This window comes from Carcharhinus amblyrhynchos, chromosome 10 (assembly GCF_965287045.1).
Source record: "Carcharhinus amblyrhynchos chromosome 10, sCarAmb.v2.hapA, whole genome shotgun sequence".
Taxonomy (NCBI): Eukaryota; Metazoa; Chordata; class Chondrichthyes; order Carcharhiniformes; family Carcharhinidae; genus Carcharhinus; species Carcharhinus amblyrhynchos.
Genome location: NC_137333.1, coordinates 94,146,913 through 94,174,704, shown reverse-complemented (window position 1 = coordinate 94,174,704; position 27,792 = coordinate 94,146,913). Strand labels below are relative to the sequence as shown.

Below are 27,792 nucleotides of genomic sequence, written 5' to 3'. Positions count from 1 at the left end.
AGCTTGAGATGTGTGTTTGTATGTCTAACAGAGCATAAATATTCCTTTTAAATGCTGTTCTGTGGTAGCCCTTACATTGGCAAATCTGTTGTTTTTATTCTATCATGGGCGTAGGGCATTCCCATTGATATTGGAAGGCGGTGGTATTGTCATTGGACTGGCAATCCAGAGACCCAGCATAATAATCTGATCGCACCATGGCAGATGGTGAAATAAAAACCTGGAATTAAAAGTCTAGTGATGATGATGAAAGCCATTAAAAATTGATTTGGCCCACAAATGTCCTTTAGGGAAGGAAGTCTGCCACCGTTATTTGGTTTGGCCTACATGTGACTCTAGAGTCACAGCAATGTGATTGACTCTTAAGTGCCCCCAGGGATGGGCAATAAATGTTGGCCCAGCCAGCTATGCCCACATCCCATGAACAAATAAATAAAAAAGTGGTTGATTTTTAATTGCTGTCTGAAATGGTCTAGTAAACCTCTCAGTTCAAGGGCATTTAGGGATGGGCAATAAATGCCCACATCCGTTAAATGAATAAAAAGAAACATTTGTTGCCCTTTCCTAATTCCCATTCCTTGAGAGCAGTTAGGAGTCAATCTCTGGGTTACTAGCACAGTGCCATTACCACTGCATCACTGTCTACATTGTGTTAAGTGTATCATTGAATCATAGAATCCATTCAGCTCATTGAGTCGGCATGGATCACAATCCCACCCAGGCCCTATCCCCACAACCCCATGTATTTTGCCTAGCTAGTCCCCCTGATACTAAGGGGTTATTTAGCATGGCTAATCCGCCTAACCACTCTTTGGACTGATTAATATAAGCACCTTAGGAAATGAAACAGTAATTTCATCAGCGCATTGACTTGCAAGTTTGTTCTGCATTCAATCAATGTAACGTTTGGATTGACAGAATAACCTTTTTCTTCTTTCTTTCTAGCCAAACTTCAATACCAACTTTGAAGATAGAAATGCATTTGTTACAGGAATTGCAAGATACATTGAGCAAGCAACAGTTCATTCAAGCATGGTAATGGAGATCACAGCAAAATTAATTTCTTCTGTGTAAATGTTCGCCTCTTTGGATCTGAGACTTAATTTGTGGCAGCACTAGCTTGATGTTGCATCTTGTCTCTGTCTTGAGTTTCCTGTATATTTCCTGTGTTTGGCAAGTTCCCAAATTTCAACAGGGCAATTCTTATTTTTAAGAAAATCTGACTGGAGATCAGATCATAAGATCAGATTTCTGCACAATACAAACACTGCTTGGTCCAACCAGTTTATTGCTTGTTAACTTCCATATCAGCACTAATACTAATTCTGTGTTTGTCTGAATCCTAATTCCTTTATCCCCATTCTTGTGATACGCTCAAATAACTGTTCCTGAAACATGACATCACATTTATTTCAATGACCAACTCAAGTGGCCATACAACTCTACTGCAGATATATTTTTTCAAAATCTATTACATTAAGTCTTTTCAGATAGATGAATGTGCCTGCTCAGCTCCTGTTACAATTTGAAAAGGAGGAAGTTCTCACACTGGCTTGGCTAACATGTATCCCACATCACTAAATAGAGTTAATTGGTCATCTATATTGTTTGCTGCTTCTGTAATGTGTGCGCGCCAGTTTCCTGTAGCAGTGTGTCAAAATTAATTCATAGGCTGTGAAATGTTTCGGGGATTGCTGAGGATGCTAAAGTTCCAATAAAGACAAGTTTTTATGCTGGTTTACTTTAAGGGCACTGTAAACACTGGTTTCATGAGTGAAACCTTTCAAAATGATTCATTGTGTTGTGAACGTAATCATTTCTGAATCAGTGTTCCTTTTAGCAAATTCGTTAAGTACAGGAAAACGTAACAGGTCTGGCAGCATACGCGGAGAGGGAAACAGAGTTAAAGTTTTGAGTCCACTATAGCTCTTTGGAAGAGTGTTGGGTTGCATTCACAATGTTAAACTCTCTCCCTCTGAACTGATGCTGCAAAACCTGCTGGGTTTTTACAGTATTTATGCTTTTACTTCAGATTGCCAGATCCATGGTATTTGCTCCCTCTTTTAACATACTGGTTAAAAAGTTTTAGTCACAAGTGAGGTTACGTTAACAATGCAATGAAGTTTCCATGAAATTCTCCTAGTTGCCACAGTTCAGTGCCTATTTGAGTCAATGCACCCATCCAGCATCTCTTTTCAGACTGTGGGAGGAAACCGGAGGAAACGCATGCAGACACAGGGTGAACATGCAAACTCCGCACAAAAAATGATTCAAGCAGGGAATCAAACCCGGGTCCCTGATGCTGTGAGGGAGCAGTGCTAACCACTGCCCAGCAGTGTGCCACTGTATCACCCCTGCTTCGAGAACTAGGAGTGTGCTAAATAAGCCTTTTATTCCACTTTGCTCAGATTGTCGTTTAAAGTGTCATTGTACAACACTGACTTTCTGTATTTCTTTTGCTTTCAGAATGAAATGCTAGAGGAGGGGCAGGAGTATGCTGTTATGCTGTACACTTGGAGAAGTTGTTCAAGAGCTATTCCTCAGGTATAGCAACACGGATTTGCTGGAACTCCTTTTAAATTGTATTCTTTTAAAAGAATTTTGAAATTTGGCCAGTTCCCTCTGTGCTGTTTAAAAATGAATTGGGGCGGCAACTAATGTTGTTAACATTCAATTTGTCAGCTATATTTAAAAAAAAAGGCCAGTTTTCAGTCAAATTTGTAGCAACTTCCTCTTATCAAGTTTGGGTTCCTTTTATAAGCAGGGAAAAGGTATGTTTATGATTGTATCTATTAACACAAAGCAACTGTTACATCAGAAATGTTGTAAAAGTGTTTGTCAGCACATAGCAATAAGTTCTAAATTCAACACCATTTGCAATATTATCAAAGGGAAAAGTTTGGATTTTTTTATTGTGAAAAGCTGTGTCCTTGGACTGATCAAATTTTTCCATTTTACTTTTTTCTTCATCTAATAATTTAATACTTTTAAATATTGGATTCACATTGAAGATTTAAATCTGAGAAAAAATTGATTCCTGTGAATATCCTGTGCTGAGACTGTCAACAAAACCACATTCATAATCAAACCATATTCAGTGAAGAGTGTAGGAGGACATGTCAGAAGCCACACCAGGCATACCTAAAAATGAGGTGTCAACCTGATGAAGGTGCAACATAGGACTATCTGCATGCCAAATAGCATTAACAGCATGTCATAGAGCTGTGCAATTCTATAACAACTGATCAGATTTCAGCTCTGCAGTCTTGGTGCAATCACCTGTTAATGGTAGTGGACAATTAAACAATTCACTGGTGGAAGAGGAGGCTCCACAAATGTCTCTCTCTCTCTTCCCCCCCCCCCCCCTCGGTGGAGGAGCCCATCTGTACAAAAGATAAGGCTGAAGCTTTTGCAACAATCTGCAGCCACAACTGCTGGGTGAATGATGCATCTTATCCTCCAGAGGTTCCAGCACCCCGAATGTCAGTTTTCAGCTAATTCAAGTCGCTCCATGTGATATCAAGTGGTGGCTGAAAGCACTGGATCCTGCAAAGGCTACGGGCCCTAACCGTCCTCTGAAGATTTGAGCTCCAGAATTTGCCTGCCCCTAGCCAAGCTGTTCCAGAACAGTTACAACACTGGCATGAACCTAGCAATGTGGAAAATTGCCCAGATATGTTCTGTACACAAGAAATGGGACAAATTCAACCCAGCCAATTACTGCCCCATCAGATTATTCTTGATCATTAACAATACTATCAAGTGGCACTTAGCAAAAACCTGCTCACAGATTGCTAGGTTTGGGTTCTGCCAGGCTCATTACAGCCTTGGTTCAATCTTGGACAAAAGAGTTGAACATAAGAACATAAGAAATAGGAGCAGGAGTAGGCCTTCGAGCCTGCCCCGCCATTCAATAAGATCGTGGCTGATCTGTCATGGCTCAGTTCCACTTTCCTGCCCTCTCCCCATAACCCTTAATCCCCTTGCCTATCAAAAACCTATCAACCTGCGTCTTAAATATATTTAGCGAGGCAGCCTCCACCACTTCAACGGGCAGAGAATTCCAGAGATTCACCACCCTTTGAGTGAAGAAGTTCCTCCTCAACTCCGTTCTAAACCGCACCCCACTTTATCTTGAGGCTGTGCCCTTTAGTCCTACTGTCCTTTCTGAGCGGGAAGAGCCTCTCCACCTCTATCCTATCCATCCCATTCATCATCTTATACGTCTCAATGAGATCTCCCCTCATTCTTCTAAATTCTAACGAGTACAAGCCTAGTTTATTCAGCCTCTCCTCATAGTTCAACCCCCTCAACTCCGGTATCAGCCTAGTAAACCTCCTCTGCACTCCCTCCAAGGCCAAAATATCCTTGCGTAAGTGCGGCGACCAAAACTGCACACAGTACTCCAGCTGCGGCCTCACCAGTGCCCTGTACAGTTGCAGCAAGACCTCCCTACTTTTATATTCAATCCCCCTCGCTATGAAGACCAGCATCCCATTCGCCTTCCTGACCACCTGCTGCACCTGTAGGCTGGGTTTTTGCGACTCATGCACCAGGACACCGATGTCACTCTGCACCGTTGCGTGCGGCAGTTTTTCGCCATGTAAGTAATAGGCCTTCCTACCATCATTCCGACCAAAGTGGACAACTTCACACTTGCCAACATTAAATTCCATTTGCCAGTTCCTGGCCCATTCGCCCAGCCTATCTAGATCCTTCTGCAGACTCTCCACGCCCTCCGCACAATTTGCCGTTCCACCAATCTTGGTGTCATCAGCAAATTTCGACACCATACACCCGGTTCCCTCCTCCAGATCATCTATATAAATGGTAAATAGCTGAGGCCCCAGCACCGACCCCTGGGGCACTCCACTAGTCACCAACCGCCAATCCGAATAGCACCCATTGACCCCCACTCTCTGCCTCCTATTTGACAGCCAATCCCCTATCCACGCTAACACCCTACTCCCAACTCCATGCCCTCTAACCTTCTGTAATAACCTCTTGTCCGGCACCTTATCAAACGCCTTCTGAAAATCCAGAAAGACCACATCCACCGGCTCTCCTCTATCCACCGCCCTAGACACATCCTCATAGAACTCCAATAAATTTGTCAGACACGACTTCCCCTTAACGAAACTGTGCTGCGTCTGCTCTATCAAACAATTCTCCTCGAGATGCCTCGCTATTTTCTCCTTGATCACAGATTCTAACATTTTACCTACAACAGACGTTAAACTAACCGGCCTATAATTCGCTGCCTTGTCAGAAGTGAGTCAAGAGTGACTGCCCTTGACTCAGCAGCATTTGACTGAGTATGGCATCAAGTGTCCTGAGCAAACTGAAGTTAACAGAAGCCAGGATAGAGGGCGGGGAACTTTCCGCTGGTTGGAGTCATACCTGGCACAAAAGGCTGTTGGTGGTCAATCATCTCAGCTCCAGGACATCACTGCAGGAGCTCCTCAGAATCGTGCCCTAGGCCCAACCATCTTCAGCTGCTTCATCAGTGATCTACCTTTCTTCATAAAATCAGAAGTGGGGATGTTCACAGATCACTGCACACAATGACTGTTAAGCACCATTTGTGACTCCTCAGATACTGAGCAGTTCATGAGCAACTGCAGCAAGAACTGAGCAATATCCAGGCTTGGGTTGACAAGTGGCAAATAACACTGGCGCTAGGCAAGTGCCAGACAATGACCATTTCCAACAAGGTGGGATCTAACCTTCACCCTTTGACATTCAGTGACATTACCTTTGAATACCCCAATATTAATATCCTAGGGGTTACCATTGACTAGAAACTGAATGGGACCAGCCCCTACTGTGGCTACCAGAGCAAGTCAAAGGCCAGGAATCCTGTGGCGACTAACTTGCCGCCTGACCCCCTCCCAAAGCCTGTCCACCATCCACAAGCACAAGTCTGGAACTTTCCACTTGCCTAGATAAGTGCAGCTCCAACAACACTCAAGCTTGACACTATCCAAGACAAAACAGCCCACTTAATTGCTACTCCTGCCCCATTCTATCTCTCCACTACTGACGAACAGTGGCAGCCATATGTACCATCTGCAAGGTTCCACGGGCAGCACCTTCCAAACTCATGACTATTATCATCTAGAAAGGCAAGAACAACAGTTGCCTGAAAACATCACCACCTGGTCACTCTAAGTCACTCATTATGCTGATTTGGAAATTTGTCATTGTTCTTTCATTGCCACCGAGTCAAAGTCCTGGAATTCCCTATTTAACAGCAGTGTGGATGTGCCTACACCTCAGGCACTGCAACGGTTCAAGAAAGCAGCACATTACCACTTCTGAAGGGCAAGTAGGGATGGGAAATAAATACCAGCAATGCCCACATCACATAAATTAATTTAAAAAAACATGCTGCTATTTTTGTTAGATTTCCCCCTTCCGAAATGGGCATTTCAAATGGTCTGCAAGGACATTGCAGCACTGCGGAATATTGTTATATAACACATCTGGTTCACAATTATGTTTCTCCACAGGTTAAATGCAACGAGCAGCCTAACAGGGTAGAAATTTATGAAAAGACAGTGGAAGTCCTTGAGCCAGAGGTCACAAAACTTATGAATTTCATGTATTTCCAGGTAAGCTATCAAAAAATAAATAAGCATACAAAGGCTTATTTGGTAAGCTCGTTTTGTCCACTTCAACATCTCTATCCAGAATGTTTTCACAGTGCAGTGTCTAATTAAATGATTTCCAGGGTCTTACTTCCATTACTGTCTTTGGGCATCTATTTCTTTATCTTGTGTGAAGAAACGTTTGCAGATGTTTGTACAAAATTTGCCTTTTGTTGGCTTCAACCTGTGACATGTTGTCTTGCACTCACTTCAGTTGAAAGAAATTGTCTGCGGTTACATTCTCTATACTGCTAATTTGTACTGTACTCAGATCACTGTGGTTAGCTTCCTACAAGACTAGCATCACAGAGATCAAGGGTAAAGCTCGGGGAACTCCAGTTCGAATTCATGGCAGATGGTGAAAATTGAATTCAAGAAAATTCTGGGATTAAAAGCCTAATGACTGAAACCATTATCGATTGTCATTAAAACCCATCTGGTTCACTAATGTCCTTAAGGGAAGGAAACCTCCTGTCCTTACCTTGTCTGGCCTACATGTGACTCCAGAGGTACAGCAGTGTGGTTGACTCTTAATACCCTCTCAAGGGCAACTAGGGATGGGCAATAAATGCTGGTCCAGCAAGTGACACCCACATCCCATGAAAGAATAAAAGAAAGGACCTAAATGTCTCCAGTATTTCTTTGTACCTTGCGCCTCTAACACTGAAGATCAGCCTTGCTTTGTTTCCAGGGCTTAAATGCTTCCAAAACTGGTCACAGGTGTAACCTGACCAGAAAACTGTATTGTTGTTTTGGTTGTATTGATAAGCATTCTGCTGACTTTGACTGTTGGCTCTTTATTGATTGGATTAAGTCTCTTGGACCCTTTTCAGCTTCAACTACAGGTATCTGAACAACATTCATGGTGTCTGTCTAGTGCTCATTTTCCTTTCACTGTGCAGGACTTTACATTTGTTGCCATTAAACTTCATCAAATGTTCTGCTCACTTGCAGATTTTGTTCCTCATTCTAAGCTGCTTCCTTCAATTCCTCAACTGTTTGATAAGTTGAACAGTTTTCATTGGGTTTCTGAATTCAAGAGGTGGTCATTTGCCCCCATGAACCTGCTATGCCATTCGGTAATATCATGACTGATCTGCTGGTGTTTCAAGTTTCAAATTCCATATTCCCTTCTACTCTCATTACCTATGACTAGTAAAAATATAGCTATCTTTGCCTTAAAAATATTCAATGACGTGGCCCCCAGTGCCTTCTGAGACAGAAAGTTCAAAGGTTGCACAGCCCTTTTGAGGGAAAGAAATTTTTCTCATCTCTATCCTAAAAGGGCAATGCCCAATTTTAATTTAGTTCACTAACAAGACCAAACATCTTTTCCACGTTATTCCTATTTAATTGTTGCCCCTCTGAATTGGATCAGCTTCCATATTGCATTACTGGTCCACTAATTCCCTATTCCCATGACCATCTCTGTATTGTCAGACTGTACATCTGATATTTAAATTACAGATGGACTTGAATAGAATATTCTTCATATGGGCTTTGGGAAGAAGACATTGTTCTCTCCTTCAATAAACATCACTCTTGAGATCTACCCCATCACTCTTCCTGGCTGCTTTTTAAAGCTGAACCTTAAAAATCCATCACTCACTTGAGAAAAACATTTCTCCTCATTTCCATCTTAAATGGAAGACGCCTTATTTTTAAATTATCTCCCCTAGTTCTAGCCTCTCCCACAAGGGGAAAACATCGTTACAGTCCTTACAAGTCCCTCCGGATCTTTTATGTTTCAATAAAATCACCCCTCGTTCCTCTAAACTCCAGTGAATACGTGCCGTCCAATCTTTCCTCGTGACAACCCCTGTGGCTCGAGATATCCCTTTCTATACCTCACTCCTCTTTCTTCTCCTTTAAGCTGCTCATTAAAACCTACCTGTTCTAACTGTATAAAAACAAAATATTGCAGATGCTGGAATCGGAAACAAAAACAGAAAATGGTGGAAAATCTCAGCAGCTCTGACAGTACCTGTGGCGAGAGAATAAAGCCAACATTTTGAGTCTAGATGACTGTTCTTCAGAGCTGAAACTCAAAACGTTGTCTCTATTCTCTCTCCACAGATGCTGTCAGACCTGCTGAGATTTTCCAGCATTTTCTGTTTCTGTTCTAACCGTCGCTTGTCCTAATATCTGACTTGAGTGCAAAATTTTGATTTTCCCCTGTGAATTCCTTTAGGACAATTTTTGTTACTAGATAACTGCAAGTTATTGTATAAGTTTAACTGCCATTAGGTTTAGTTTTGCTTTTTTAAGTTGCTGGAATATGTGCACAAACTTGATTTACACTCCTAATTTTATTTGACTATTTTCAACAGCGCAATGCAATTGATCGGTTTTGTAATGAGGTGAAGAGACTATGTCATGCAGAGAGGAGACGAGACTTCGTTTCAGAAGCTTACCTTCTCACACTGGGAAAATTCATTAACATGTTTGCAGTGTTGGATGAGTTGAAGAACATGAAATGCAGTGTGAAGAACGACCACTCCGCATACAAACGGTGAGGCTCCATTTTGTAGATTGTCTTTTGAAGTAGTGGTATGTTGGAACCAATGGTCTGAAATTAGTAATGATGTGGAGATGCCAGTGTTGGACTGGGGTGGGCATAGTAATAAGTCTCTCAATACCACCAGGTAAAAGTCCAACAGGTTTATTTGGTAGCATGAGCTTTTGGAGCGCTGCTCCTTTATCAGGTGAGTGACTTACCTGATGATGGAGTAGTGCTGCTAAAGCTCGTGCCACCAAATAAGCCTGTTGGATTTTAATCTGGTATTGTGAGACTTATTACTGAAATTAGTATTAATTATTTTACTTAATTTGAAAGGGGAATACTTTGAGGGATGCCATGTTAACTGAAAAGTTGTAACATCGGTACATATTTTAGAAGCACAAGAAATGAATGAATTGTGTAAGTTTATCGGGAGTCATTAGTAATATTTAAGAGCTGCAAGTTTTGACTAACTGCAGTAACTGCTTGAGTAAATCAGGACTTGCAAGTTTTCTGACAGCGAACAACATCGGTATAGAAGCTTTTGAGTTTTAATCTAGTCACTTATTTTGCAGTGGAGTTAAAGCTTCAAGAAGTGCATCGATCAGGTAGAATTTCCTGATTGGATAGGGGAATGGGAATTTTTTTATTCATTCATGGGATATGGGTGTCACTGGCTGGCCAGCATTTATTGCCCATCCCTTGGAGAGCAATTGAGAGGCCACCACATTGCTGTGACTCTGGAGTCACATGTAGGCCAGACCAGGTAAAGACGGCAGATTTCCTTCCCTAAAGGACATTAGTGAACTAGATGGTTTTTTTCCAACAATCGACAATGGTTTCATGGTCATCAGTAAGTTCTTAATTCCAGATATTTTTCATTGAATTCGAATTCCACCATTCACTGTTGATTCGAATCTGGGTCCCCAGAACATTACTGAACTTCTGGATTAATATCTAGTGATAACACCATAAGGCCATTGCTTCCCCAGTGCTCAGGCAAATTAAGCAGTGCCATACTTGCACAGGTTAAGGAGACTAGTATCTACCTTCCTCTGAGAAGGGAAAGAAAGAGGTTGATCTTGCAATTTTCAAATTGCAAGAGAAACCTAATTTTCTTGTAAATATCATAAATTTAATGAACATTATTACATTTAGTACGTTCTTAGAAAATTTAAAAGTTGCATTTACGTAACTAATCGATTCCCTTTACCTACAGAAACCATAATAAATTGAAGAGCAAAATAAGAACTTAAAATAGAGGAAATAATCAGGTCATCCAACATTTGTGGAGACAGAGTTGATGTATCAGGTTGAGACCTTCCATCACTGACTTGAAACGTTAACTCTTTCTCTTCACAGGTGCTGCCAGAGCTGTGAATATCCAGTGTTTTCTGTTTTTATTTCACGTTTCCAGCATCTGCAGTATTTTCCTTTTTAAAGAGTGAAATAGTTTTGCATGGTTTCGGATAAATTACAGGTCTACCTGTAGTATCTGGCTTTTAGTGGAGAATACATAAACTTAAGGATCCTAAGTGATTTTTTTTGTGTTGGTGACTAAATATGTCTTTTGTCATTGCACTGTTAACACTTGAAGGCATTGGTATATAATGCATAAACCTCTAATTGTGACTAAAGATAGATGAACTTGAGGACAGTGCTTCATGTTGGCGTATCTCCACTGTACCATCTGCAGTTCAAACTAAAGACAGGAGCATGGAATTGAAAATCTTCATTATGTTAAAAGCCTTATTTTTTAACACAGATTGCAATTTATTATTGCAATAAACATCAGTTTCATCAGAGGGCAGTACTAACCATTCATTTTTAATCATATCTGTGACTGTATATTAATAATTGCTCTGCTCCATAATGCTAAGGTAATTTTAATTTATTTTAAGTGGTTAGCTAAATGTGAAAGAACTTAAACTGCATATACACTAACTTTGTACTTTTTATCCTGTATAATACTCTGTGGCAATTACTGAATCAATCACCACATCTAAACTATTTCAGAGCTGCTCAGTTTCTTCGTAAAATGTCAGACCCACAATCTATACAAGAGTCACAAAATCTCTCCATGTTTCTTGCAAACCACAACAAAATTACTCAGGTACGTGTGTTTTATGCAATCAGTTTTGATAATTTAGTTATCAAAACTAAATTATCAAAAGGATAATAATAAGGATTCCTTTGAGTTGTTTCTACTTTTTTTAACCAGTACATGCACCAAATGTACAAACTATTTGAAAATTTATCTGAATGCAAACTTGCCATCTTTACTTAATGCAAAATGTTATTGTGTTAGTCTGTCATTTATGGTCCCTATTTTTCGTATAAAATTTAAAGTTACTTAAGATTGTTCCAGACAGGACTATGTCTTTGACTGATTCAAACTGGGTTCTGCAGGAGTTCTGTGGTCAGTTTGGCAGCAGGTCCTGACGAGAGCCGGGGCCATGGCTCCTGAGAAAAGCCGAGACAGAAGGAGTTGGAGAAGGGCTGAGGGTTGTGAGAGTGAGGTGGGTGAGGGTGTGTGTGAGTGCTCCCATTAAAAGTAACTAAAAGGTGAGACTTGGAAGTATTTGTTGAAAAGCAGAGCTTCTATTATAATATATACATGTGAGACATAGACAATGAACAGGCAATGAAAATTAAGTTTATTTTTATATGTTTGTACCTATTACACAACGGTCATAATTTTTTTGTGGTTCAGTTCTTCAATATAATAAGAATTTTTCTCGGAGTTTCTTCAATACTCTTGGGAGGTCAAAAGGGTTCTGTCACTGGAAAAGTTTGGGATCCACAACTGGACCATCTGATGGAAGGAGTATTTTTGTCTATTATAATTTGACACCACTATTGGGAAGACTGAAGCTATTGCTTTCAATCTCTGCTCTAATTTCTGTTCTCTTGCTGCTGACTCTACACCTCCTTGCATTAAGTCTAAGAATAACCAGTCTGATTGCAATCTTGGTGTCATACTTGACCCTGAGATTAGCTTGTGTGTTAATTCTTTTAAGTTCTGTTCAATAAAGAAAAGCATTTTAAAACTCGCATCAGTGCTGTCCCTTCATCTATTCAAACGAATGAATGGACCTAACAATCTTCTTTGGTTGAATTCCTCCAGCTTTTACCATTTATATAGATGATCTGGAGGAGGGAACCGAGTGTAGGGTGTCGAAATTTGCGGATGACACCAAGATTGGGGGAACGGCAAATTGTGCGGAGGGTGTGGAGAGTCTGCAGAAGGATCTAGATAGGCTGGGCGAATGGGCCAGGAAATGGCAAATGGAATTTAATGTTGGCAAGTGTGAGGTGGTCCACTTTGGAAGGAAGAATGGTAGGAAGGACTATTACTTACGTGGCGAAAAACTGCAGCAGGCGACGGTGCAGAGGGACCTCGGGGTCCTTGTGCATGAGTCGCAAAAACCCAGCTTGCAGGTGCAGCAGGTGGTCAGGAAGGCAAATGGGATGCTGGCCTTCATAGCGAAGGGGATTGAATATAAAAGTAGGGAGGTCTTGCTGCAGCTGTATAGGGCATTGGTGAGGCCGCAGCTGGAGTACTGTGTGCAGTTTTGGGCGCCGCACCTGCGCAAAGATATTTTGGCCTTGGAGGGAGTGCAGAGGAGGTTTACTAGGCTGATACCGGAGTTGAGGGGGTTGAGCTATGAGGAGAGGCTGAATGAACTAGGCTTGTACTCGTTGGAGTTTAGAAGAATGAGGGGAGATCTCATTGAGACGTATAAGATGATGAATGGGATGGATAGGATAGAGGTGGAGAGACTCTTCCCGCTCAAAAAAGATAGTAGGACTAGGGGGCACAGCCTCAAGATAAAGGGGGGGCGTTTTAGAACGGAGTTGAGGAGGAACTTCTTCACTCAAAGGGTGGTGAATCTCTGGAATTCTCTACCCGTTGAAGTGGTGGAGGCTGCCTCACTAAATATTTTCAAGAAGCGGGTTGATGGGTTTTTGATAAGAGAGGGGATTAAGGGTTATGGGGAGAGGGCCGGAAAGTGGAACTGAGCCACGACAGATCAGCCATGATCTTATTGAATGGCGGGGCAGGCTCGAAGGGCCAGATGGCCTACTCCTGCTCCTATTTCTTATGTTCTTATGGTCTTGTCTCTCTCTATCTCTCTAGTCTTCAGCCCCACAACGAGATATCTGCACTGTTATGGCCTCTTTGGCACCCCTTCTGAATCCCGAGTTAAAATTGCTTTATGATGGCCTTATCTTTAGCTGCCTTGGTCCAAAGCTCTGTAATTCCCTCCCTACACCTTGCCATGCAAGGTGTTAGAGATGGAATGGTGGTAGGACTGGAGGGTCTCGATGACATTACTGTTACTAGAGAGGTGGTGCTTGACAGACTGGAGGGGCTGATTGTGGACAAGTCCCCAGGACCGGATGGAATGCATCCGAGGGTCCTGAAAGAAATGGCGGAGGTGATAGTGGATGCCTTGGTGGTTATTTTCCAGACGTCGCTGGATTCCGGGGAAGTGCTGAAAGATTGGAAAACGGCTAATGTTACGCCGTTGTTTAAGAAGGGTGCCAGGCAAAAGGCGGGGAATTATAGGCCTGTTAGTTTAACGTCTGTTGTAGGTAAAATGTTAGAATCCGTCATCAAGGAGGAAATAGCGAGGCATCTTGAGGGGAACTGCTTGATAGAGCAGACGCAGCACGGTTTCGTTAAAGGGAAGTCGTGTCTGACAAATTTACTGGAGTTCTATGAGGATGTGTCTAGGACAGTGGATAGAGGAGAGCCGGTGGATGTGGTCTGTCTTGATTTTCAGAAGGCGTTTGACAAGGTACCTCACAAGAGGTTGTTGCAGAAGGTCAGGGGGCATGGAGTTGGGGGTAGGGTGTTAGCGTGGATAGAGGACTGGTTGTCAAATAGGAGGCAGAGAGTGGGGGTCAATGGGTGCTATTCGGATTGGCAGATGGTGACTAGTGGAGTGCCCCAGGGGTCGGTGCTGGGGCCTCAGCTATTTACCATTTATATAGATGATCTGGAGGAGGGAACCGAGTGTAGGGTGTCGAAATTTGCTGATGACACCAAAATTGGTGGAAAGGCAAATTGTGCGGAGGGTGGGGAGAGTCTGCAGAAGGATCTAGATAGGCTGGGCGAATGGGCCAGGAAATGGCAAATGGAATTTAATGTTGGCAAGTGCGAGGTGGTCCACTTTGGTAGGAATAATGGTAGGAAGGATTATTACTTACGTGGAGAAAAACTGCAGCAGGCGACGGTGCAGAGGGACCTCGGGGTCCTTGTGCATGAGTCGCAAAAACCCAGCTTGCAGGTGCAGCAGGTGGTCAGGAAGGCGAATGGGATGCTGGCCTTCATCACGAGGGGGATTGAATATAAAAGTAGGGAGGTCTTGCTGCAGCTGTATAGGGCATTGGTGAGGCCGCAGCTGGAGTACTGTGTGCAGTTTTGGGCGCCGTACTTACGCAAGGATATTTTGGCCTTGGAGGGAGTGCCGAGGAGGTTTACTAGGCTGATGCCGGAGTTGAGGGGGTTGGGCTATGAGGAGAGGCTGAATAAATTAGGCTTGTACTCGTTAGAGTTTAGAAGAATGAGGGGAGATCTCATTGAGACGTATAAGATGATGAATGGGGTGGATAGGATAGAGGTGGAGAGACTCTTCCCGCTCAGAAAGGATAGTAGGAGTAGGGGGCACAGCCTCAAGATAAAGGGGGGGTGGTTTAGAACAGGGTTGTGGAGGAATTTCTTCACTCAAAGGGTGGTGAATCTCTGGAATTCTCTGCCCGTTGAAGTGGTAGAGGCTACCTCGCTAAATATTTTTAAAACGCGGGTTGATGGGTTTTTGATAAGAGAGGGGATTAAGGGTTATGGGGAGAGGGCGGGAATTTGGAACTGAGACACGACAGATCAGCCAAGATCTTATTGAATGGCGGGGCAGGCACGAAGGGCTGGTTGGCCTACTCCTCCTATTTCTTATGTTCTTATGCCTCAACTTGCTTTCTTCCTTTAAGACATGCCTTAAAACCTACCTTTTGATTAAGCTTTTGGCTGTCTGGCCTAATATCCCGTCATATGGCTGTGTGTCATGTTTTATTTTGTAATGCTGCTGTGACGTGTCTTGGGATTTTGTTCATTTAAAGGCACAATATCTACAATAAGTTGTTTGTGAGCTGATGAATGAGACAAGTGTGGAGTGAGAAATCAAGTTCTACACATAGTCAAAGTGAAGTAAATTTATAGAAAAAGGAAAATTGAAAGCAGGAACTGTGAAAAGTAACACTTCTGTTGTTAGTAGTGCCTTCTTGCAGCATTTCACATCATGAATATGTTTGGAACAGAGTAGCCATTCTCTGACAATTATGGCAGCAGCCTGCAAACAGAATTGAGAAAAAGGATCTGTTTCTCTGTTGTTTGTTGGTTTTTGCTGAGGGAAAAACATTTGCCAGAACACACTTACATTTTGAAGTTATGCCATTTGATCTGTCAAATTCATCTGAAAGCATTAATGTACCTTTGAGTTAAAATTATCCGAAGGGCATTGCATCAGCTCTCGCTCAGTATCTCCACTAAATTGTCAGTCTAGACTCTGGTTAATGTAATCACCTTCAATTGTGGGAGCACAACCCACAATCTTTTGTTTCAGCTCAATTCTAATTATGCCATATTGTCACTAAAAGATAAAAATGAATAGGCAATGAAAATAAAGTGGACTAACAGAGCACCTGGTAAAAATGAGTTCTGCACATTGGAAGTGAAGGGGTATGTGTGTTATGTTGTTCAGCTTTATCTTGGTAGAAATTAAATCCTTTTACTCAAACATAGAAATGATCATAAATTGCTTCTGTCTCAGTTGGCTTCTGCATATTGTCCTGTGTTGCCAACCGGGAAGACCTCATATTCAACCGTAGCTGTTTTTAGCCGAAGTATCTGAGGGTGCTAAAATGGCTCCACTACTGTCAGATAAAGAGGAGGAATGGTCAGTGAGAATTCCTACCTTGAATGCTATCCGGTGACCTGTCCTTTCTCTCCCTGTCTCTCTCCCCCCGCCCCTCCCCCCTCCTTATGGTGGAGTAATTTGCTGATACTTCATGCCACAGTTCACACTGAAAGAATGTGCATTTACATTGGGTGCTAAAGAGCTGCAGTTGCATCATAGAAAAAGTCACCTTCTACCTGAACAACAAACTGTTTTGTGCAATAAATATATTTCTTACAAATGAGCTGTTCTCTTTACAGTCGCTGCAGCAACAACTTGAAGTCATTTCAGGCTATGAAGAACTTCTTGCTGACATTGTAAATATTTGCGTTGATTATTATGAGAACAGAATGTACCTTACTCCTGGTGAGAAACACATGCTGCTCAAGGTATATATTTTTGCTTTCTAAAATAATGCATAGTTTGTATCCCTGAAATGTATCCTACTGGAATTAAATCTGTGCAACGTTTGTTCAGTTCTAGAGACTTGCATTGTAATTGAGTAGATTTATGATTATTTGTTTTAGCTTTGTTTTACTGCTGCTTGTGTAGAGCTATAGCAGTACATTAGGATAACTTGAAAATGATGCTTAGTATTGTAGTCTCTATTGTAGGAAGAAATATAAACTTACAGACAGGAAACATAATATACCCATGTAATGAAAATGCTTTTCCTTAGGGAGTTACATTGGGAAGTAACACAATAGATATCCATCAACTTGAAGATGCTAATAGTTTTGTTACTGTGTGCAGGATTTACATTACTGGGGCATTTCTGTGCCCCTATGAAGGAGGTCTGACCCTGACTTTGAACCTGCATACACATGTAATTGCCATGAGCTAATTGTTTAGTGATGTATGTGGGGAGTTGAAGTCAAGTGCAGGATTCAGGAGAAGCAAGCTTAGAGACTGGAGTTTGGGTGGATGTTGTGTAGAAAAAAGAGCGGTGGGGGGTGAAGGGATGGGTTTATTTGGACAAAGAAAATTCCAGTATAGATTTGTGCCAGGCACAGGTATAGATTGTGCCAGGCCTTGCTCCTGGGATGAGTGGAATAGTGTGTTGCCAGCCCTTAGTTACTGGCTGAGCAAGTGAGGGTGGGACTGGCTCCCAGGTCACAATTTCAAACTCTGAGGGGTGAGAGACTTGATTTTTGTTTTGTTTGTTTGGGGAGGAGTGGGATTTGTACTCGAAGGTGTTTAATATCTGGTAAATTGTGGTAATTAGTTCTTGCAGATGGGGATTTTGAGGAGAGAATGGGGTTTTGCTGCTTTCTGTCGTATGAGATTTTGCCTGGTGATAGGCAATGATGGTGCGGCAAGACTTGTGCAAGGTGTTGCTCCATGCCACTCTTCAATTAGAACTTTCCAGTCTATTTTGGGGTTGGGGATGGGTTGGTGTGACTGTATCAAACAAATGTTTGGGCACTACTTTTAACTTTGTTGAAGTTAGATTTTTCAATGATTCCTGCAGTCTTGGGCCCTGGCTAAGATTGGAAGGGGAAAGAAATACTTCATGAGAATTGAATTTTCTGCTTGGTGTTGTACATGCTTGGAGGATTAATGTGTGCGCAAAAATGTGGTTGACCCTTAACTGCTCTCTGAAATGGCTTAGCAAGACACTTGGTTGTAGGAAAAAATGTAATCAACCCTAAGGACTTGCAGGGCAGGTGACCACCACATTTTCAATGACAAAAATTGCTGTCCACATACTGTGAATTAATAAAAAGAAATAGCCAACGTTTGTCTTAAGTTAGGGTGGTGGAAGCTGTGGGAGTAATTTTTTTCCACATATTGAAATGCTGGTTCAAGTGAGTGAAGGAGTTGCTGTGTTCAAGTGGAAATAATAGGTTGACCGTTTCAATGCGTGTGAACTCTTTGGAAATTGTATTTTGGAGTTAAAACCTAGGGGTCTTGTGCAGGGAGGTTAAAATTCCAGCTCTTTTACTGTTAGACTTGCGTAGAAGTAGAAATTACATAACTTTTTTTATTACAATGCCTAGTCTCTGCATTTGTATTGGATGGCAAATTTCACTGCCAGTGCAGATTAATAGTGGAGGACTTCGCACTGAACAATGTTTAAGTAGTACAAGTGGGAATAACAAGTACTGCATTTGAATGTTAACACTTTAAAAATAGATTTTCACAGTGATAATGCCACACTTGCATTTTCAGTGCATTCTGTCATGGATTAAGTGTTACTGTTTAATAGGCTGATAATGCCTGGAGAGAGCAATTTGTACGCTTGACATTTCATGTCTTCCCTGCAACACGAGAGCCGTACAACTGAATTAGAGCATACTGCTAGAAGTCTGCCTATATTTTATGATATAAGGCAGAAGAGGTGGCTGGCCCACATTTTTGTGTCAGTGCCAAATTAGCGCTATAACTTGAATGGAGAGAAACATTTCAGATTAGTTTTGATGAAAGATCATTGACTAAAAGTGTTAACTCTGTTTCTTTCCGACCCATTGCGTTTTTCCAGCAATTTTCTTTCCTATTTAAGATTTCCAATATTTGTAGTATTTTGTTTTTGTCTTCACCATAATTGAATGTTGATTAATTTGGGCATTTTCCAAATTCTTTTTAATGTTCTGTATGTGGGTATACATTCACTCCCACTTTGCTAAGACTAAGTTCTGCTTTTGCTTGAAAGAATATGTCAGACACCTTGACGGAGATCAGGACAAAGGCTGTATAACACAAAACCAGTGTTACACTTCGCCTACAAATAGAATATGCTAGAAACTGTTTTACTGGTTTTTGAATATACGTTTTCAAGATGATATTGTATTTTACTTGGAAGGTTAAAATAAAATGGGAACTTCTTGTAGGTGATGGGCTTTGGACTATATCTCATGGATGGAACAGTAAGCAATATATACAAGCTGGATACCAAGAAAAGAATAAACTTGAACAAGATTGACAAATTTTTTAAGGTGAGTAGGTGCACGTTATTTCCTCTTGAACTAATGTGGGCAGCAAGAGTTTTTTTTGCCTTAGTCGGATCACTGTTTCATGTATGTGTTTTTATTCGTGTACTGTCAATTTTTTGTATTTATCTGTATTGTACTTCATTATTCAGAATTAGTCTTCATTTTTTTCCTTCTGCCTTGCATGTTTTAGATTCAACTTTTAGAATCCTTAAAAGCTAGTTGTTGTTCAGCAAATCAAAATATTTTACGTTAAACACGAAGAGGAAAATATTGACATGCATTTGTGTCAGTTGCACACTGTTCACTTAATCTTGTTCAAAATGGGTTCCACAGTGTGGTGGAATAAAGGAAGCTGTTGGTGAGATGATTTTATATCTATGATGTGTTGGAGGGAGACATAAAACACAGCAGTTGGATCATGCAGTAAAAATACTAGTGCTTAGAGTCAGCATTTTTTTAAAAAAGAGAAATGTTTGACACTTCCCCCTCTGCATTATTATACTGGAAAACATGGCCATTGTTTTGAAAGATGGCAATAAACCATAAGTGGTATAAAATCAATATGTTTTGAATGAAAAAACTTAGTTCTGTATTTATCTCTCGGTTCTTCCCAGTTGGTTAACCACTATGTTTTCTCTATCGGTTTGACTTTCAGTCTCAATAGGTAGTACAATGTGCAGTCAGAGACAACTGCAGTAAGGGCAGCTGTCTCTCAAAATTGACATGTGGTTGCTTGGGCAAAACAAGGCTTTTGAAATTGTACATTGGTTACCTATGGGAAATTGATTTATAAAAGGCTGCTTTCAGTTGCCAGTCATGTGGTATGTGATGCTTTGCTGATTATTTTCTCCCTGCTTTTTGCACTGGTACAAAATGCACGCAAGTGGTATTTTTATGTCCCTGGTGCGAAAGCCTAAATGCAGAATTTTGTTTTTCATATACACGGGTGATCACAATGCTGTATGATGTTCTTTTCAAAAGGCTCATTTTGATGGGCCTTATTCAGTGTAGTTAGCTGAATTGTTTGAGAGTTGAGCACTGATGGGGAGCCTGTTCTTTGAAAGGATGGTTAATTGTTTGACAACACCTTAAAATAAAGTTTGGATATTTGGTGGGAGATGAGAAGGCTATGTAATAGTGTGAATAAGTTAAGGTGCTGAATAACGAACAAAAAATTATAGCACAGGATCGGGTCCTTTGGCCCTCCAAGACTGCACCGACCATGCTGCTTGACTGAACTAAAACCCCCCACCCTTCTGGGGACTATATCCATCCATTCCCATCCTATTCAAGTATTTGTCAAGATGCCTCTTAAAAGTCAATATCAGAGCTGCTTTCACTACCTTCCTTGGTGGCGAGTTGCAGGCACTTGCCACCCTCTGTTTAAAAAAAAATGCCTCGTACATCTCCTTTAAACTTTGCATAAGAATCTTGGAGGGTAGCTGAAAGAATTCTGAGGGCTTGGAAGTGCCTAGTCAATAAATAAATACCCCTGGACCTCTTAAAGTGGTTTGATTCAGTCCAAAAATGTACTTGCAAATAACTCTGCCCGTTGAAGTGGTGGAGGCTGCCTCGCTAAATATTTTTAAGAAGCGGGTTGATGGGTTTTTGATAAGAGAAGGGATTAAGGGTTATGGGGAGAGGGCGGGAAAGTGGAACTGAGCCACGACAGATCAGCCATGATCTTATTGAATGGCGGGGCAGGCTCGAAGGGCTAGATGGCCTACTCCTGCTCCTATTTCTTATGTTCTTATGTTCTTATTATTGCTTGAACTGTCAAAACAACAAAAATGCAACAAAAAATAGTTCTGAACATAAAACTGATTCATAATATAGTTTTTTTTTTTACTTGCTGCATTGCTAGCACATAACTTCTAATTTAACTGTGTCTCTGCTGACTTTATTGGAAACAAGGGTAATAAAGAAAAAGCTGTATCTTCTGTATAACAATATTAGAAGGGAATGGTAGCATATCGCTTATGTTACTAGTTTTTATTCTTTAACAGAATATGGGCATTGCTGGCTATAAGTGAGCATTCATTGCTTAATCTTTAATTGCCCTTGAGAAGATATTGGTGAGTCATCTTGAACTGCTGCAGTCCATGTGGTCCACAGTGCTGTTAGGGAGGGAGTTCCAAGATCTTGATCCAGCAAAGGTGATGGAATGGCAATATATTTCCAAGTTTTGTCTGGTGCGTGGCTTGGAGAGGAACTTGAAGGCAGTGGTGGTCCTATACATCTGATGCCTTTGTCCTTCCAGATGGTAGGCATTGTGGGGTGCTGTTGAAGGAACCTTGTTCAGTTGGTGCAGTGCATTTTGAAGATGGTACACACTGCTGCCACTCTGTGTGATTGATGGGTTGCTGACTTAATTCTGGACATGTTGACTTTCTTGCAAGTTGCTGGAGCTGCACTCATCCAGGCAAGTGGAGAATATTCCATTACATATTTCACCATGCCTTGTACATGGGTAGTCAAGAGGCAAGTTACTTGCTGCAGAATTTCCAGCTCTGAGCTGCTCTTGGAGGCAATTTCTGGTCAATGGTAACCCCTGGCATGTTGGTAGTGGCGGATTCAGCAATGGCGATGTCATTGAATGTCAAGGGGAGATGGTTAATTCTCTCATGTTGGAGATGGTCATTGCCTGGCACGTATGGATGTGTTCCTCACCACTTGAGCCAAAATGTTGTCTGGGTTTCGCTGCAAGTGAGCACAGACTGCTTCATTATCTGAGGAGTCGTGAATAGTGCTGAACACCGTGGAATCATCAATGAGCATCTCCACATCCGATCGTATGATGGAGGGAAAGCCATTGATGAAGCTGCTAAGGATAATATCAGTGACTGTGAGTGAATCAAACTAATTGTGAAGAGTTATTTAATAACACTGCCGCTGACACCTTCCATCATTTTGCTGATAAGTGTAGACTAATGGAGTGGTAATTGGCCTGCTTTGTCCTGCTTTTTGTGATCAGGATATACCTGGGTAATTTTCCACATTGTCAGGCAGATGCCAGTACTGGGACAACTTGGCTAGAGTATGGCTATTTTTAGAGCACGTCTTCAGTATTACTGCTGGAATGCTGTCAAACAGCTGTTTGCTGTTTCTTGAAATCAGAATGAGTAAGTTGGGTTGGCTGAAGTTTAGTGTCTGTGATGCTGATGGTCATCCTCCTTGCATTTCTTGCTGAGGTGGTTGCAAATGCTTTGGCCTTGTCTTTCACACTGAGGTGCTGAGCTGCTCCATAATTGAGGGAAAGGGATATTTGTGGAGCCGCCTCCTCCTGTTAGTTGTTTAATTGTCTGCTATCATTCACAACAGAGTTGACAGGACTGCAGAGCTGAGATCTGATCAGTTGGTTGTTGAGTAACTATTACATGCTGGTTCTGCTAGTTGGCATTTAAATAGATCTGTATTGTAGCTTCATCAGATGTGTCTGGTGCTGCTTCTGGCCTACCCTCATTCAATCTTCATTGAACCAGGGTTGATCCCCTGACTTGTTGATGGTAGATTAGGGCAGATGCTGGCCATGAGACTCCAGACTCTAGTTGGACACAGTTCTGTTGCTGATGGATGCCGAGTTTTTACTTGGTCTGTTTGAAATTTATTCAGTTTAGCATAGTGGTAGTGCTACATGACACGATGGAGGGTATCTTAAATATGACGACATGATTTTTGTCTTCACAAGGACTGTGTGCATCTGTAATAGGCAGATTGGTGAGCAAAAGATCAAATTGGGGTTTCACTCTTATAGGTTCCCTCACCAGCTGCCACAGATCCAGACTAGCACCTACATCCTTTAGGACTTATCCAGCTTGGTCAGTAATGATGCTACTGAGACACTCTTACTGATGGTCATTGAAGTCCCTCACCCACAGTACACTCTGCCCTTGTCTTTATTGCTGCATCTTCCAGTTGGTATTCAACATGGAGGAGTACTGATTCGTCAGTTGAGAGGACAGCAGATGTCAGGCTGTCACCTGACTAGTCTGAGGGAAGCTATCTTGATTTTGGCACCAGTCCCAGTTGTTATAAAGGAGGACTTTGCAGGATGGGCAAGGCCGGTTGTGCTTTTGTGAAGACTCGCAAATAAGCAATGATTGATTGGCCTTGGCACTGAATGACTATACCCAGAATTTCTTTGTAAAGCTAGTGATCAAGAGCAAATAAAACTTGCGAAGTGCCCAAAAGCAGTTTTGTGACGATTGAGAGTGACTAGAGTAGTGAAAACAACTTTGACTTCATCCTGAAATGAAATGCTTGAGTTGCAACGTGTGCATTATCTGAGTATGTCCAGAAAGGCTTCCTTCAAATATTTTATTTGAAATATTTTGCAGCAATTGCAGGTGGTGCCATTATTTGGTGACATGCAGATCGAATTGGCCAGATACATCAAGACAAGTGCTCATTATGAGGAAAACAAATCAAGGTAAGTATCCAGAACCATTTAGCTGGTGAAGATATAAACATACCAATGCCTACTCAGTGCAAACTGTTGTAGAAGTAAATGCAACCAGCATTTCTGTTGCAGATGAAAGGATAGTTAGCTTAGGTTTATTTATAACTTGTCCTCATACAGTGTGTTATATTTAGCTACCAAAATTAGGAAGTTTGGTCAAGTGATCTAGCCCATTTCTTTGTCACCTGATTAGGCAGTCGAAATGTAATTGCTAATGGGTTTGGGGGTGTTGCTTTGCTTGTGCACATGGACACAGATTCTGGCTGAAATGGATTGTAACTGACTAGAATGACTTAATTTTGAATCTGGGTGTGATGGACTTGCCTAGGAGTTCTTGATGTTGACACTCGGTTGTAGTACATTCCCCAGTGCTAAATTCCAATTCAACGAGGTAAAGAAAACTTAACAATCTCAGCAATCTTAATTTTCCACATGATGGCGGAGGTGTCCTGGATTGCATAGTTGAGATGTGAAAATTGATGGCTATCAATCATTTTGGCCTGAGCGCCTTTTAAGAATGAGGTAGTGTTTAACCAAAAATTTCCCTCAATAAATGGGTAACTTTGTACATAGTTTATAGAAGCAATGGGCTTGATGGATTGGCCCATTATCTTCTGTAACTGATAAATTATTTTTCACTGTTGAATTCTTGTTTGAACATGGGTATTAAGTCAAATAATTTCAGTTATTTTGAATTTCAAATTGAAGCACACATATATTGTGTAATAAATCTCCATAACGTAAAAAATCTTGCATTAATACTGCAGAATATGTAAAATAATTTTGTGTAGAGTTTTCTTAAAGCACCACACTGCACTTTCAGGGAGTACTTAACGAGAAGAAAATCGTTCCAATATCCAACTAATTTTGTAATAATTTATTTTCACTAACCACTTGCCCTAATTCAGGGTCGCGGGGAGTCAAAGCCTATCCTAATGGACATTGGACATGTGTCCATCAGGATACACCCAGGACAGGATGTTGGTCCATCACAGGGCACACACTCAGACAAACTGAGGGGCAAATTACTGTGACCAACCCACTTAACCTGATGCCTTTGCACTGTGGGAGGAAACCGGAGCACCTGGGAAAACCCATGTAGATTGGGGAGAACATGCAAACTTCACACGGATCAGAATTGAACCTGGGTCCCTGGAGCTGATGCAGCAGTGCGACCCACTGCACCACCATGCCACCCACAAATCTTTTTGTAATCTAAAAGTTAAAAATAAGGGAGGCTGAACTATTTGAGAAGTAAATTAGAGAGCTGCTTTCAAATATGTTACATTGGAAGCAGGACCATTCATTCAAGATTCTAATAACTGTTAACCTTGGGCTGAATTAACGTTTTTGCTCAATTAAGCAGTTTTATGTCTTTTGTTTTTCCCTTAATTGTGTCTGTGTTCTTGCTTAAGGTGGGCCTCCACATCTTCCAGCAGTAGTCCCCAGTACAACATTGTTGAACAGATGATTCAGATCCGAGAAGACCACATGCGCTTCATCTCTGAGCTGGCTCGCTATAGCAACAGTGAGGTATGTGAAATTTAATTCCCAAGTTGAGGAATGCTTTATTTTGATGTAAACATCTTTTTCCAGAAGAAACAACTATTTTTGGGAGGAAGAAAGCATGTGTAATGTACAGATGGGAAACAAAGCAGAACATAAAGCCGTATTTATTGCAAGCGCCACGCTTGTAGAATTAGAAGGGTTCGAGAACGTCAAGTTTTTAGATGTCCAGATCACTAGCAACCTATTCTGATCCCTTCATGCTGACACTGTAATTAAGAAAGCCCACCAACGCCTCTACTTTCTCAAAAGACTAAGGAAATTTGTCAACTACGACTCTCACCAACTTTCACAGATGCACCGTAGAAAGCATTCTTTCTGGTTGTATCACAGCTTGGTATGGCTCCTGCTCTGCCCAAGGCCACAAGGAACTACAAAAAGTCGTGAATGTAGCCCAATCTATCTCTCAAATCAGTCTCCCATCCATTGACTCTGTCTGTGCTTCTCCATGCCCTGGCAAAGCAGCCAGCATAATTAAGGACCCATGCACTCCAGACATTCTCTCTTCCACCTTCTTCCGTTGGGAAAAGGATACAAAAGTCTGAGATCATGTACCAACCAACTCAAGAACAGCTTCTTCCCTGCCGCTGTCAGACTTTTGAATGGACTTACCTTGCATTAAGTTGATCTTTCTCTACACCCTAGCTATGAATGTAATACTACATTCTGCACTCCCTCGTTTCCTTCTCTATGAATGGTATATTATGTCTGTATAGAGCGCAAGAAACAATACTTTTCATTGTAGGTTAGTTAACACATGTGACAAGAGAAATCAGATCAAAATTTGTGTGTGGTAAGAACATATTTGTTATGAACTGTTGTCTCTATCTCCTCCCTAAGATGGAGGGAAAGAGAGACAGGATGCCACTACAGCAACCTAGATTTCATACTGGTGATTGATCATCATAATTCAACAATGGTAAAGGAATGGAAAGCTGCATTCTGAATCCTCTATAGAAGTAAAACATTTTAAATTAAAGGTGGTAAGAAGTTAAGAGCTTGGAATTTCAAGTTGTGATCTCAGAGGATTGTTAAAGGTCTGTGAAATCAGATTTTTTTCTGGCTTGGGCACACTGGTCTAACAAAAGTTCTGATTGAGGATTCCATGTGATTTATTTATCTGCGTTTTTACCATATTGATATATTACTTCTGTTGTCTGTATTAAATAATATTTCTTGGAAGTCAGGTGTCATACCTTTGGGAGTGTGCCTGTTAGGTGGTCCCAGATATTGTGCCAATATTTGCAGCCTCCTTTTTTCTTTCTTTCTTTCTTTCCTTCCTTCCTTCCTTCCCTCATTTTGGAATTGGAAACATCTGTAGCTTTTGTTTGGAGTTTTTAAGTCCATGTCATTGATATAAAGTAGAAATGCCAGATGTCCCAGCAATAAAGAATAATAGTAGGAAGGACTACTACTAACAGGGCGAAAAGCTGCAGCATGCTACGGTGCAGAGGGACCTGGGGGTCCTTGTGCATGAGTTGCAAAAACCCAGCCTACAGGTGCAGCAGGTGGTCAGGAAGGCAAATGGGATGCTGGCCTTCATAACGAGGGGGATTGAATATAAAAGTAGGGAGGTCTTGCTGCAACTGTACAGGGCACTGGTGAGGCCGCAGCTGGAGTACTGTGTGCAGTTTTGGTCGCCGCACTTACGCAAGGATATTTTGGCCTTGGAGGGAGTGCAGAGGAGGTTCACTAGGCTGACACCGGAGTTGAGGGGGTTGAGCTATGAAGAGAGGCTGAATAGACTGGGCTTGTACTCGTTAGAGTTTAGAAGGATGAGGGGGGATCTTGTTGAGACGTATAAGATGATGAAAGGGATGGATAGGGTAGAGGTGGAGAGGTTCTTCCCGCTCAAAGGACAGCAGGACTAGAGGGCACAGCCTCAAGATAAGGGGGGCAGTTTAGAACAGAGTTGAGGAGGAACTTCTTCACTCAAAGGGTGGTGAATCTCTGGAATTCTCTGCCCGTTGAAGTGGTGGAAGCTACCTCGCTAAATGTATTTAAGACGCGGGTTGATAAGTTTTTGGTAGGCAAGGGAATTAAGGGTTATGGGGAGAGGGCGGGAAAGTGGAACTGAGCCACTTCAGATCAGCTTATTTCACTTCAGATTATTGAATGGCGGGGCAGGCTCGAGGGGCTAGATTGCCTACTCCTGCTCTTTCTTATGTTCTTATGTTCTTAAAGTACTTCACTGTCACTGCTTTGGTGTCGTTCCACCAGCAAGTGCCAGCTGTTCCCATTCTTTCAACCAGTTCAGTGTTTCATCTTAAATTCTCACTGATATGAGTTTTATGTAGCGACCTTTCACCCTTTTATCCAGAGTTCTGTGAAATTCCAGACACAGCTAGTCATAATATTTACTACAACCCAGCTGAAGAAAACGATAGAAGTTAGTTTGGTGAGCTATTTGCTTTCAGAGGCAATAATGGCTTCTGACCGCAAAGATTTATCAAACAGATAATCCTAGAGTTGGCTGTTAATAACTGCAATAGCAACCAATTTAATGAAATCCATGTTAAGACTTCAGTTTATTACCTTTCATGAATATTGGGACACCACTTCCTAATTAAGTAGGGCCTCCACTGCATTCAGTCATGTTCTCAATGAATGCCATAATTCTACAACTTAAAAACCAGTTTGGTCAAATAAATATCCATTTGATTAGGTGTTTTCTCTTTTTGAGCCTTTAGTTATTTTAAATCTCCATAAGTAAAGGAAAATTAGA

At 41.5% G+C, this 27,792-nt stretch overlaps 1 protein-coding gene across 2 annotated transcripts in view; it reads left to right on the top strand.

Annotated features, from left to right (window-relative positions):
- The window catches only part of cyfip1 (cytoplasmic FMR1 interacting protein 1), a 206,499-nt gene that overhangs the window by 41,424 nt on the left and 137,283 nt on the right, over positions 1–27,792 (top strand). For both annotated transcript variants that reach the window (XM_080197622.1, XM_080197621.1), the window contains exons 3-11: positions 946–1,035; positions 2,467–2,544; positions 6,513–6,614; positions 8,981–9,162; positions 11,167–11,263; positions 16,370–16,498; positions 18,941–19,045; positions 23,380–23,471; positions 24,917–25,034. In XM_080197622.1, the coding sequence (XP_080053748.1) occupies positions 946–1,035; positions 2,467–2,544; positions 6,513–6,614; positions 8,981–9,162; positions 11,167–11,263; positions 16,370–16,498; positions 18,941–19,045; positions 23,380–23,471; positions 24,917–25,034 (993 nt within the window). The remainder of the gene's footprint in view (positions 1–945; positions 1,036–2,466; positions 2,545–6,512; positions 6,615–8,980; positions 9,163–11,166; positions 11,264–16,369; positions 16,499–18,940; positions 19,046–23,379; positions 23,472–24,916; positions 25,035–27,792) is intronic.